At 42.9% G+C, this 13,473-nt stretch overlaps 1 protein-coding gene across 2 annotated transcripts; it reads left to right on the top strand.

The window, feature by feature from the left end:
- The first annotated feature begins 83 nt into the window (after positions 1-83).
- Positions 84-12,123, top strand: hrob (homologous recombination factor with OB-fold). Of its 2 annotated transcripts, XM_030734942.1 has the most exons (10): positions 84-282; positions 455-505; positions 640-1,614; positions 1,800-1,883; positions 3,023-3,157; positions 5,071-5,179; positions 8,675-8,760; positions 8,859-8,981; positions 9,098-9,308; positions 10,992-12,123. In XM_030734942.1, the coding sequence occupies exons 1-10, from the start codon at positions 280-282 to the stop codon at positions 11,045-11,047; spliced, it is 1,833 nt and encodes a 610-aa protein (XP_030590802.1). In that variant the 5' UTR covers positions 84-279; the 3' UTR covers positions 11,048-12,123. The 2 variants fall into 2 exon arrangements, 1 of the variants encoding a protein (XP_030590802.1); XR_004020259.1 differs by lacking the exon at positions 10,992-12,123 and having other exon boundaries at positions 8,848-8,981; positions 9,098-9,228.
- Positions 12,124-13,473: the final 1,350 nt, after the last annotated feature.

The following is a 13,473-nucleotide window of genomic DNA, read 5'->3' as shown; positions in this document are numbered from 1 at the left end:
AGGCTGTAATCATCTCGCCTCGCTTCAACATTCTTTGTAAAAACATTCCTTACGTCATTACGTCGTGTTTGAACGTGGGGCGCGATACCAAGCAGCACAGCCCAGAGAAACTTTACATATACCTCGCAGGCTAGTCGCGTTTAACTGTAAAAGTAAAGGGAAAATTGCAAAGCTTATATTTATAAGCCGGTATTGAATGGCAGTCGATGTCTTACTAAGTTTGGTGTATTTGCTCAACGTGATCAACAACGGTTTTCATCGCGGTAGCCCATAACCGCGATGGTAAGTCCAGCAAACTGAACGCAGCTGAGGCTAACTAAGCTAACACACGCGAAATAACACAAATGTGTGGCACGTTTTCGAGTTTATTAGGACACATTATTGATATTATTGACATCTGTTGCTGTGCATGCTGTGGAGACGTTTCATTGATGAGTTGCTACTTCTGTTACAGACCTGCAAATTAAGTGGCCTGTTCAGCATTGGCGAGGACTTTGAAGATGAGGTAATAAACAATAAATATAAAAACACCTGATTTCATTTAACTGTCATTGCAGGCTGCTTTCTGTCACATAATGATCCTCCTTCTGTTCCCTCCTGCTCTTACTCCCACTGTCTGTGTATGTGTGTGTTTCCCAGGACCTGCTCGAGACAGACTGGGCTTCCTGCTCAGTGTCTGGACCAGCCGATGTGGCAGCTGCTGTGTCATCCTGTGCTCTGCGTGCCTCCTCTGTTGCTCACAGTGAGCCGGAGAAAATTCGCCTCCAGCAAACTGGAGAGAGATCAGCTGCCCCGTGCAATGGCACAGCATCAGAGAGCAGCACGCACACTGCTCCTACGGGACAAACTGTTGCTTTGGGGCTGAGGCAGCTCTCATCTTCCTCTCAGCTCCACTCTCCCCTCCCTCCTCCTCCTCCTCCTCCTCCTCCTCCTACGCTGAATAACTCTGATCCAAATCGGGCAACACAACAGAGTCACGGTCACGCCAAGGGGCTGCCGAAGCCCTGTGTGGCTCAGGATGATTTTGATGACTGGGATGTTGACCTGGCAGACCTGGAGGAATGTGATGGCCAAATAGGACAGCTGCTTCAACCTCCTGCTCCACGTGTGCCCGTAGTAGAGCCATCAGCCAAAAAGCTGCGATCCTCGACCTATGGAGGGATTCAGACACTACCTGAACGGACAATGAGGGATCTTAGTGCAGCATGCAAGGCTTCTAGCTCCTCTGGTCAAAACTTGGCTCCTTTTCCGTCTGTGCAACCTCCAAATCCTCGCCCTGCTTTCCCATTAGCACCTCCACAGAGGTCTGGTGTTTCTCCTGGCTTCACTGCAACTTCGCCAGTCCCCGCCTCTTTTTCCAGGACACTTGAGCAGAAAGCATGTTCAACTCCAAGACCTTCCCCTCAGGCCCGCAGCCTCTTTGAGACAGTATCCTCGGCTCCCTCTTCTTCCCCCTCTGCTAGCCCTCATCCCCTTCACACACCAGTCCTCACCAATCGCCTGGTCCAGCTAGTATCAGCCTCCAATAAGCTTCCCAAGAAGAGGCCTCGCTCAGAGCCTCACCAGCCAAGGACTCGGCGCTTCCCTGGTCCCGCAGGGCTTCTGCCACAGCAGGTTGGTCTCATGCGGTGCTGGTGTCCTCCCTCCAATGTTGCATCTTTGGAAATGAAAGGACAAGTGCAGTCAAACCAAATGCAATCTCAACTGAGTAGTTACTCTGTTGAAGAAATGCAGAGTCAGTGATGTGTTTTTCATTTTCCACCATGGTGCCATATAGTGATTTAAATTTCCTCTCTCAGCCTCAAGGTCAGAACCTGGATGAGATTGTGGTTTCTGTTCCTCAGACTCCTGCCCACGGGGCTGTGGCTCGACTACCAAGTCAGGTAAATTCAAAACAAAACAAAAACGTGATCTTCTGTAAAATATGGATAGATAAACCAAAACTTGAATGTATTATGTTTTCACCAGATGATTAATTCCATTATTGAGTCCATTCTGGAGAAACTGGAACCATTCACTGGAAATATAACTTAAAATGACTGTTTAATATTTGCTTTATTTTCTAATGGTTTCACCTTTTTATGTGAGTATTTCATTCTGTTTTATCTTCATAGCACATCTTTATCTATAAAGCCCTGCTGAGTTCAGTGATCAATTCAGACACTTCTTGGAAATTTCAGTTCTAGAGTTTTAAAATTCTTTTTCTTCTTTAAATTTCACCTTCCTGCAACACAGAATGTGACTGAAATTGGAAGGAAATGCATTCAGGTTTTGGTTTCATTACAGCCAGAAAAAAAAAAAAGAAAAAAAACCACTGAGCAGATGCATATAGGATCAGGTGTCACATACTGCTTTGCTGTGTGCAGAACAGAGGAGCAATAAGGGATTATTTTCTTATCTGCAGCTAACAAGACTTGGATTCTTTTTAGGTTGCCAACAAAAGTCTACTGAAAATTCTTTGGATTTTACTGGCTGATAGTTGCATCATGCTGAATTCATTTTTTTTCTATATCTTTTTTTTTTTTTTTCCATTGTTGCATCTTCAAAAGTAGATGAAATTACAGAAAAGGCCTGAAAATGCCAGGCGTCTACACGGTGTGAAGCCAGTAAATCATGAACAGATTTATTTCTTTATTTTTGGCCACATGGAAACAGCAGAAACGAATGGCAAAAACAGCACTGCCACCACCTTATGAGCTGACATGCCTATTTACACATCCAGCTTGCTAATGGTCCCCTGATGTCAAGTGCAATATTCACTCACTTTTGCTCTCCTGAAGGAAACATCTGGCACATCAGCTGCTTAATGCTTCACTCTGCTCCCCAGCTAGTCTACGCAGGAAGGAGTAGCTGTCTGCCAATTGGTGCATTGTTTGTACATGATGCAGTACACTACATAACACAGTTTATACTGACTTGTGTGATTTATTAATTATAGCCACTTGGAGGAAGCGGCAGAAGGTCGAGAATTCCATTTATGGTGTTGCTCTATTTTTGTGGGTGTAAAAACTTCATCTTAAAGGGTTCCAGCTCACAGACTGAGGAAGATGAGTTCGGCGGCGGTGCCTGGGTAGTGATGAAGGCAGAGATGGGATTGGACGAGAGGAATCCGTCATGCTTCTTGCACTCCTACAGTGTGGTCATGGTGCTTCGCAAGGTGAGCTGGCGATATCGTTAGTCAGAGAGAAAAGAGAAAAAAAAAAGTCCTGCTCATATTGTTTACTTAAGTGCCATCATACACTAATATTTAGGTCAAGCATCTTTTTAAATTATGTATCTTCCCTCAATCATAACAGCCTGTGCTGCTGCTGCTGCTGGAGGTCTATTGGCATAATCAGAACAAATGACAGCGCTGTCCTGGAGGTGTTGTGTAATTATAAACAGTACGATCACTCATCAATCACACTAATGGAGACTCTGCTGCTGTTCTCCTCTAGCTGTGTGTGAAGGGCCGCCTGTGTGAAGTAGTTTTGAGTGGCAGTCACTTTGAGTTCTTACACATGTTGGTTCCTGCCGTCTGCGCCTGTCACCGGCTCCATTTATGAGGCGCAGAGTCAGCGGCGGGACGCTGGCTGAGCTCGCTCAGGTTAAGCCGTTTACATGAATGTCGGCTTCCACAAATCCTTGTTTTTCATGAATAAACAAAATTACTACGTCGCCCCAATGTGTACCATCAAATGCGGTGGAAAGAAAGGATGATCTCAAGTGAGAATCCTTCTTACTGCTATGTATTTACTTCCATTAGTTCATCTTCATAACCTCAGATTTGTGTTGAGAGGGTTCATTTAAAAGCTAGGGTGGTTATTCAGTAGGTTGAAACATTGGAGGAGATTTGATACCTTTTTGAATTAAATTTTTACATTTTTTTCAAAGCAACAGGTAGCAATAGGTTGTCAGAATGACTTAACACCTTCAGTTTATCTAAAATAAATGAGGTTTCTAACCCTGTGTGGATGCTCATGCAGACAGCTGTGGACATCACAGATGATTAGTTGTTCCTTTTCCACTTGAGGGATGCTTGCACAGCCGGTGACCTTGCAGTGTGGGCAGATTGGAGGGCACGCCGATGTCCGCATGAAGCCAGGCCCAAGCAGAGCCTTCTGGTGCAGGACGCGAGTATTACGCCCACATGAGGTGGTTTTAAGTTGAGAAGCAACCCCTGTGCTGCACTTCCTGTCCTTCCTAAAAGACACAAATCAGACCGCACGTGGACAGTATGAGGGCATATTTTCACTCAGCATATTTCACTTGTTGGATAAGCAAGTGTAAATCTACACTAGAATCTTAAGTTTATTTTTATTTGATTAATATTTGATGCAGATGGGCATGTCCTTAATTTGTGCACACGAATTTTCATTTCTTTTTTACAAAGAAATGAAAAAACTAGGAAGAACTAAAAAAAAAAATTAAAGGAACTAGTCATCAATCTTCTGGTCTGGTCAGTTAAGTAGCAGAGGGGGTTGTTGTTGGTAGGGATCAGTGTCACTACTGGTAGCACTCTAGGAGAGCTGGACAGGGCCGTAGAAGGTTATTAACCCATCAGCAGGACCGGTATCTGCTCCTTTGTACAAGAAGGAACAGGATGCCTCACAGGCTAGGCAACAGCACCCTGACTGCCATCAGCTATCAGGATGAAATCCTTGGACCCACTGTCAGAGCCTACCCTACGACAATGCCCGACCCTGGCAAGAGTATGCAGGCAGTTCTTGGAGGATGAAGGAATTGATACAATTGACTGGAGCGCAGAAAATGTATTTAGACAATGAAAAATCTTATTTCAGTTATTTTCTATCAACTATGAGTAAAATGCTGACGCAAAATCAGACAAATGTTTTTCAACTTTTTGTCTAGAAATGGAAAAATATAAAAAAGTCCATTATAGTGTCCCAAAGGCCTCAGCTGAAGGCAGCAAAGGTGACATTTTTGCTTGAGACAATGTTAAAAGGATTAATTATCAAAATTAATATTTACTGTCAGATAATCCATAAATTATTCATCAGTGACAGATTATCAAAAGTGTGTGTGTGTGTGTGTGTGTGTCTGACTGCTGGTTTTCCCTCTTCCTCTCAGGCTGCACTGAAACAGCTGGCAAGAAACAAAGTGCCCAACATGGCCGTGCTTCTGAAGAGCATCGTCCACACACACACTGACGCCAAGGCTGTGTTTAAGGACCCGACAGGTAACTACAGGCAAGCACAGACGTACTCAGTCATAGAATAAATATGGTGGTTCATTGTGAATCAGTTAAAATGTGACAGCTCAGCTCTGGTAAAGCACTTGAGCCTTGAAGTAAAAAGTGTGGTAGGAAAAAGAAATGAAAAGTGTGTTAACTGGTGCTGAACCATAGAGGGACTGAGGTAGGAGAGCTGCGAGCTGTTTCCCTGCACATTTGACATTTGCTCACTGGGAGCTCGCCTGATTGAGCTCCATGAGGTACGAGAGCAGAGTTCAGCCACTGTAACACGCTTGATTGCGTGATCACACACACACACGTACATGCAGTCAGTACACACACCCTTGTCTTGCCTCAACAGCAGGGAGCCTCTTTCTTCCCTCCACTCGTTTCCTCTCCCACTCCTTCTTAAGCCGTGCCCCCCCCCCCCCCCCCCCCCCCCCCCCCCCCCCCTCCCTGTCTGATGCACCTCTAAGCTGAGTCGGTTGTCATGGCCCCCAGAGAGCAGCCACATGAGGTGAACTGATTATCATCACTCAGGAGTAGATGTTGCACTCAACACCGGACTTAAGTGCTTATTAGCGATTCAATTGCGGTAGATTGGCATCAGTAGTGGGTGGGTATTAAGTGCTTCTGACACCACAAGAAACCGGCCGCTTAGTCATGTGCCCCTGACTTGCTGGAAGGTTCTTTGCTTTTCACCCAGCAGACAGCAGTATCTCAGAGGCTGCTTTCAGCATGAGCTTAACATCCTCCAGTGCTGAAAAAGAAAAAAAACAAAGCAAACTTATAAGAAATGAATCAGCATATTAGTGGCTGAAGTAATTTATTAACAAAAAAGCTTTTTCTTTTTAACCTTCGTCCATTTATTTATTTATTCGGTGCTGTGGTTTCGTTGCCTTTTGAGTTTGAGAGTTTGTAAGAACATATGAATTCACATTGAAACAGTCACAAGAGCCGTTTCTCTGGAGAGGAGACACTTCATCCTGGAAACCAAGAAAACGGAGCTTTGGAAAAGTGGCAAGTTTATTTTAACTCTAGACGGTACTAAAGACGAACATAGCTCCCAGAGCCTGAAAGGTGAAGCCAACACGAAAGAGCCTTAAACTTGCATTCTTTTTAAATGCCACCAGGGGGCCAGAGCTGTGGTTACAAAAAGACCTCCAACTTGACCTCTGTAAACACTTTACTGCTGAGTTTATGGTCTTAGTCACTCATTTTGGGTGACACACAATAAAACATTGGTTCATTCTGAGGTTCACCATGAAGGATTATCCAGGACGTGCTCGCTAGCTAACAACAACAAGTGATCAGACAAGATGGAGACAACTGAAACGCTCAGCTCGAGGCTTCAGAACAGGACCTCACAAACCAGTCGGTGGCCTCACGATGGCTACGTCCATATTTTGTACTGTCTACAATTTTTAGCCCATGAACCATGATTATTTTTTATCCGTAACTAAATAGTTTTTCACTAACAGAGTTTTTCACTATTTTCTGATATTTTTATAGTTAAATGTAAACTGAAAAAAAAATATTGTGACCTGCTGATTATGATCTTTAGTTGCAGCCTTGCTTTTTACAGCTGTCTAATAAAGATGCAATTTTACCTTTTATATAAGTTTGGAGAAGGAAGCTGTGTTGTTAAAATGTTGTGTTATTCCAGACTTTTAAGTTCTGAAACTCTCAACACGATCTCCGATTTATCCAGAGCAACACACACAAATCCACAGACATTTTTAGTTTTTGGTTTTGACAAACAGACACTAAATGTATCGGGAAGTTTAGTGGAAATGTCCACAAAATGCTGCAGCTGTCTGCAGTTTCTTTTGGGAATTCATAGCAGACATGAATATTTTCACCCTCTTGGGTTTGAATATTTACTCGGAATAATCACATCACAAAGTGTGGAAGAAGTTTTCCTACATTGCTAGAAACGTAGCTCGGCGTGCCAAAGTTTGAGTTGCTAAGCAGGTAAAATGTGACCTGATTGTTTTCAGAAAGATGACACGTTTTTCTTTTATTTTCAGTTTCAATTTTTTTCCAGTTTCAAAAATGGATCTAAAGGATCTAAAGCTAATTTTTTGGGTATCCTCGATAGTCAGTACTTGATAATCCCGTTTGGCACAGTAACACAGCATGTAAGGCTTTTGGTAGCAGCTATCAGATGTTTGTGTGTGTTCCTACTGCAGAAAGCATCTGTGCTTAGGCTTATTGCCCCCCCCCACAGTCAGCTTTTATATGATTTTTGGCCTCCAGATTTTGCTGGTATTGAATAAAATCCAGCATTCCTTCTGCCAGGGAAATTTTCCCAGTGACACTCGCTGCAGCACAAGCCCCAAGCGTGGAATGTTGCACCCACACTTTTCACTCCTCACTTCAACTTCATCAGTCAGCAGTTGTTTCCAGAATGCTTTTAGATGCTCATTTGCAAAATTTTGATGCTATTTTATGGACAAAGGAGTCTTCCTGAAGCTCTGGTTTTTGATATTAATTTCTAGCAATCAGCTTTCCCATGATCTATTAACTGCAGTCATTTTATAAACTGAATTAACAGCTAAATGAATGCACTTTGGTATCATCTTGTAGCCTTCTCCTGCTTTGTCGGCATAAATGAATTCAGCTAGGCAGCTGCCTCAAGGAGTTCAGAGCTAATGATTGTTGGGTCAAGGCTTCAGACTTGGCAAGCAGAGGATTCATAAATCCTGCAAATTTGTGTCACCCGAGGGGCACACAGAGTTTTGTGTGTCACAAACATGGCCGTCGTTTTTACCTGGCTAAATTACTGCTGAACACACAACCTCGTCTAGAGCAGGTTGTCTTATTTGCAACAGTGTTGCATTTTATGGTTCTGATTTTCTATCTGTGTTTTGTCATCATCACCTGTAACGCGTGTTAGCGCAGGCGGCGCTCGTAGGGATCGTTTTGTGGGGAAGAAGAGTCACGTGATGTACGATACGTCCCTTTTTTATGCGAGCACGCGCAGAGCCCGAAGCAGAGAGCCCGGCTTAAAAAACATTAATAACCACTGTTGTGAAACCCGTTATCTCCTGCTGGGGTTGGGAAGTAACAGGAATTCTGGCTGCTAGGTTTTTCTGAATCCTCCATGTTTTCTTCTTATCTGGTGCACACATTCAGATTAAAGTGAAAAGGTTTCACGCTATTTCGCTGAATGATGACACTTGCACACCCAGAATATTAAAAATGAAGAACTCCTAGATAAAAACTATGCAGGGAAATAATGAAGCATTTCACATATTTTAATTATAAAATGCAGAAAATGGATGAACACAGATTTTTAAATGGCTGTTAATGAAAGAAGTTCACTTGTGTGGCCTGAAAGTGTTTAGGCAAGAAGCAATAAATTAAATGAAATTTGTACCAAAAAAAAAAAAGCACACTTTGATTTAAGAAGGAAGTCTTATTTAGTTTTGAAGGTATGAATAATTCTGTGTTTTAAATGCTTTTTTTGATATTTTATTTTTATTTAATGGGCTGCAGGGGAGATGCAGGGAACTATTCATCGGCGTCTTTTGGAGGACAGAGTGGAGGAGCTGAAGGTCGGAGCGGTGCTGCTGCTCAAACAAGTAAGACACACTGCCCATAGTCATGATAAGCTCAGTGTTGTATTTCAGCTAGATTTTATAGAGCAGCTACAAATCAGTTAATCTTAGTCTGTGAACAGGTGGGCGTGTTTTCCCCCTCCCATCGTAACCATTACCTGAATGTAACTTCCAATAACCTGCTGAGGATTTATGCCCCTGATGGAGTCAGTCTGTCCTCCACTCAGCTCCCCTCTCTGGTCCTGGTGAGTAGCAGGACTGCCATCTGAAAGAAATGCAAAACATATTTAATTTTTTTTCATCCAGAAATATAGAGTCAACCTCTCATCGGTTTCTCGAAAACATTTTTATTCCTTTCCAGGACCCGACATTGCTGTCACCAGCCGAGTCTCCCGGTGTCCTGCGGGAGCCAGTTTCCTGCATGCAGCTGATGTTTGACGAAGAGGACGACGAGGGGAAAGATGGGGAAAGACACACAGAGGGAGACCCTCAAGCCCCAGCAGACAGCTACAACAGAGGCTCCCCGAAGCGTGCTGGAAACCCGGCACTGCAGGACCCAGGCTGGGATGCAGGTGGGGCACTGTGCATGCTCTAACACTTGTAGAGAGGCAGAAAAGAGATGAAGTCTAATCACATTCTGAGCTTGCCTGCTGTCACTCTGCAGTAAAATGAATTCTTTTCTGAATAAAACATTAACGCTGTCTGGTCATTAACATTTGATTGCAATTCTGAAACCATATCACGCACAGCCCTTTTTGTTTGTGATCTGCAGCTAATGTGCAAATATTTATCGAAAAATGATATGAAGCAAAAAGGCAAGCCGTTTTTAGGAAGTTTAGTCTCTGCATTTTAAGCCAAATTGATCTGAGAGTCAAACAGTCAAGATCACTGGAGGATGAATCTTAATCATCTACAGTTGAGAATTTCCATGCAGGAATGTGATCTGTTAGCATGTTTTTGTTGTTGTTTTGATTTTTAAGCCTGTCCTGTCTGGAAGCTTTTGCAGTCAGAGTCATGATTTACACGCACTGTTATGTCAAACATATTTGCTTTTCCAAGATGAGCTCTTAAGTATTTCTCTTTTATTTTTTTTTATTCATTTCTGTTGTTATTCACACAAGTGCATGTGTAATGTGGCAGTGTCAGAGCTGATAGGCAGGAAAAAAAAGAGCATGAAAGAAAATAGGAGAAAAGATAAGAATAAAAGGACGGAGCTGCAGAGACACAATGGTTCACCAACTGCTGCACCTGGTTAAAAAAAAAAAAAAATGCAAAAAAACAAACAGCACCTGGGGTAAGAAAAAAGACAAACACAGATACACAAACCAGCAGTCTCGTTGTAGTGTGTGTGTGTGTGTGTCTTTGTCACAAATTGTACTTGATAATGAGGGTGAGAAGCCACAACAACGCCCGCCTCACGTCCAAAGGGCAAGAGCCTCAGAGGCAATGGGCAGCTGACCCCGCCAGAGGTTGACCATCCCGGTATGAGCCAAGAACGGGGTGCCCAACAACCGACCGACACCTGGCAGAGCCACCTTCTCTCTGTGCTGAAGAGGCCCGAGCCACCCCAGACCACAACCCCCAAGGGAGTGGGGGTCCACAACCACGCCAGAACATCCAGAATCAACAAGTACACACATCCTGGGGGAGGCGGTAGGGAGGGGCAACCCCCACCCTGTGAGCATCTTAGACTGATCAAAGTCCAGCCATTGTCCAAAATTATAGAGGAGAGTCTAAAAACCAATAATGGCAACAACATCCACTGATTCTAGTGTAGGCTGTTTGATCTCCAGCTTCTCCTGCCCACATGTTGAAACGTCCTTTGGGAGCAAACTGAATTGCTTCCAACGGTCACAGCAGCTCGCTGCCACTGATGTGCGTGAATGAGCGGCAAAACTGGATTAAAGTGCTAAACGCAGCCTATTTACTCAGCAAATCAATTTTGATGCCGTCACGGCCTTTGATCTGGCACCACCCTCAAATCACACTTTACATTTTGCCATTTGCAAAAAAAAAAAAAATGCATCGCTTTGTTTTTTAGCCAACAGTTTTGTTCTTGATGTGCACGGAGAGTTACGGCTGCCTCAGGAACAAGCTTTAGTTCTTAAAAATAAAACCACCAACATGAGTGGTTATTTAGTTAACTAACTCACAGCGATTATAATTGACACACTGCAATTACAGTTTTGGTTTTGTCCAGTCCAAATGTGTGCGGTATTAAAACACTGACGCCCTGACCTGTTTGTGTTGTGCAGACGATGACCTGGATGAACTGCTGGGAGAGTTGCCTGAGGACGCCTGCAGCCTCTGATGTCAGCTTCACATCAAACCTCATTTAGAGACCGTCTCCCCGGACTTGCATTATGACTGACTGACCTTGCACACGCACCCTTGTTTTCCCCGATGTTACCTCTTCAGAGTCACCTTGTGAATGTCAAAATACGAATGAAAATATGTGCAGTATATGTTTGATTTTTTTTTTTCCCTCCAAAACTGTTATAAATACAAACAGAACAGTCTTGAGTTAATTTGATGTAACTGTGCCGATGCTTCGTATCACTGATGACCATTAATTCATTACAAAAATCAGCCTTGTTTGATATCTATTATATATATATATTCTTATTTGTTGTACTTACTCCACTGACCTTGAAATAGAAGACCAATCTAAACAGCATTGATTTGCTAATTATGCAGAATGAAACCAAGGTGAGGCTTCTGCTGTTTTCCTGTTAGTTTTTGTCCTCACCCTCCATTTTCAGCCTCAAGGTGGAATGAATGATTTTTTTTTTTCTTTTCTTTTTTCTTACTGCTTGTTTACGGTGCATTAAGAGGTGTATCCGAGGTTTTTGGCTGGGGATTGTGAGAGGTAGTCTGAGTCCCATGTGGTTTCCTGACCAAGCAGTGTTTACCCAGCTGTGTCTGCATCAGGGTGGAGTCGTACTGTGACTAACAGGCTCATATGGTGGCTTTCCCCCAACATCTCCTCCCCAGATCCAGACTCCTTCACCACTCCTGCCTGACTGTAACAGATTCAGGTTAATCCTCATCCTCTTTCTCACTTTGAGTATGATGCAGCCGCTCAAATTGCCTGGTTTAAGTTCAAAAGAGAGAACAGGGATGATGAAATGGGTTGTATTTGCAGTTTCTCAACTTAGCTGTGTGGTTAAATAAGTACATTTACAGTGCAGTCTAAGTATTTGGACAGTTACACATGATCTGTTTGCACTCTGGATTTCTGCACATTGGATTTCTAATGAACCAGTAAATGGGAGGGAAAAGTAATGACTTTCAGTGTAAATGTAAGGCTGATTACATTGTAGCCTGTCACTGCCCTAATGGATCAACTGATGTTTCTTTCCAGAAGTGATGTTCTGCTTTACTTTAATTTATCCTGACTTTATAAAGCCAGTTTGACAGTAGATCATCCACAATAAACAGGATGTTATTTCTAGAAAGCAACATTTCTCTTCAGCTTCTTCAGTCATTTTTTACATTGCACTCTGGATTCATTTTTTATTTTTATTTTAGGGCAGCACAAACAAATCCTTGTACTGGTTTGATAGCAGTAATCTCAAAGTGATATCTAAAATCCTTCAAAAATGCAGCCCTTGACCTGTACAGTTAAACAAGAAAAAAAATGTAAAGATGCAAATTGCTACCTTACTAATGTTGAGTTTTGATGTAAAAACCCTGCAAATCTCTTCAAATCTAAGACCCATTTATTCATTTAAATGTAAACAAGCGCTATAGTAAGCTAAGATGGCAAGTATTTATGAGTAAGATTTCATCTATGTGGTGCTATTCAAGATCGATATCACGCAGTGCTTCACAACAAAAATGGTAGGAAGTTACCCAAAAGCGAGTTTAAAAAGATGAGTTTTTAGCTGCTTTTTACAAGAGATCAGAGTCCACAGATCTCAGGCTCAGTGAAAGAGAGTTCCAGAGTCTGGGGCCACTGCTGCAAAACTGTCTCTTTCAGTTCTCAGCCTTGTATGATGCACAGCCAGCAGGCCCAGATCACATGACCTCAGCGACCCACTGGGGATATATGGATGTAAAAGTTCACTCGTGTACACTGGTGTTTCTCCATGCAGTGCTCTGAAAGTCAAAATCAGAATCTTAGTGGACTGAAGTTAATGTGCAGCCAATGCAAGTGAATTAGTAATGGTGTAATATGCGAGTACTTAGACGCCTTGGAGCAGCGTTCTGAACAACCTGCATACATTTTATAATACAGATGTGGTGGAATAAAGGCGCGAGTAGCAATTTCCAATTCAGAGCGGAATGCGGCAATATTTCTCAGCAGGAGTGGACAAAAGATTTAACGTGTGGTTTGGATAGCTTTACTGTTCAAATAAACCATTTCAAGAGTTCAAATACTTAAAGGCAGTTTGCACATTGTGCTGCACATTTACCCGATCCAATCAAAGAAATATAGCTGCCAACTAGAACCATATAAGGGTCCTCATTTTTGGTCCCCGTCATTAGCTATTTTCCACAAATGTCATGCAGAGCCAGTTTGACCAGGATGCCTTTAGAGAACCAGCATGACTTTAATAGGACAGAATCTGTGGGCTGCATTTCCAAATTATTGGTGGATCTGGTGAAGTAGCCCATCTCACAACCACCATCAATGCTTCCAGCTTTGGGCCCAGCAATCTTATGGTGTGTTCCCAACACCACTTTCTTTGGTAAAGCCAAATGGCTTCTAGATTGGGGCACCAGCAAAGGGAT

The sequence above is a fragment of the Archocentrus centrarchus genome, chromosome 8, assembly GCF_007364275.1.
Source record: "Archocentrus centrarchus isolate MPI-CPG fArcCen1 chromosome 8, fArcCen1, whole genome shotgun sequence".
NCBI lineage: Eukaryota > Metazoa > Chordata > Actinopteri > Cichliformes > Cichlidae > Archocentrus > Archocentrus centrarchus.
Note: the sequence above shows the minus strand (reverse complement) of the source record. Positions and strands in the feature narration are given on the sequence as shown.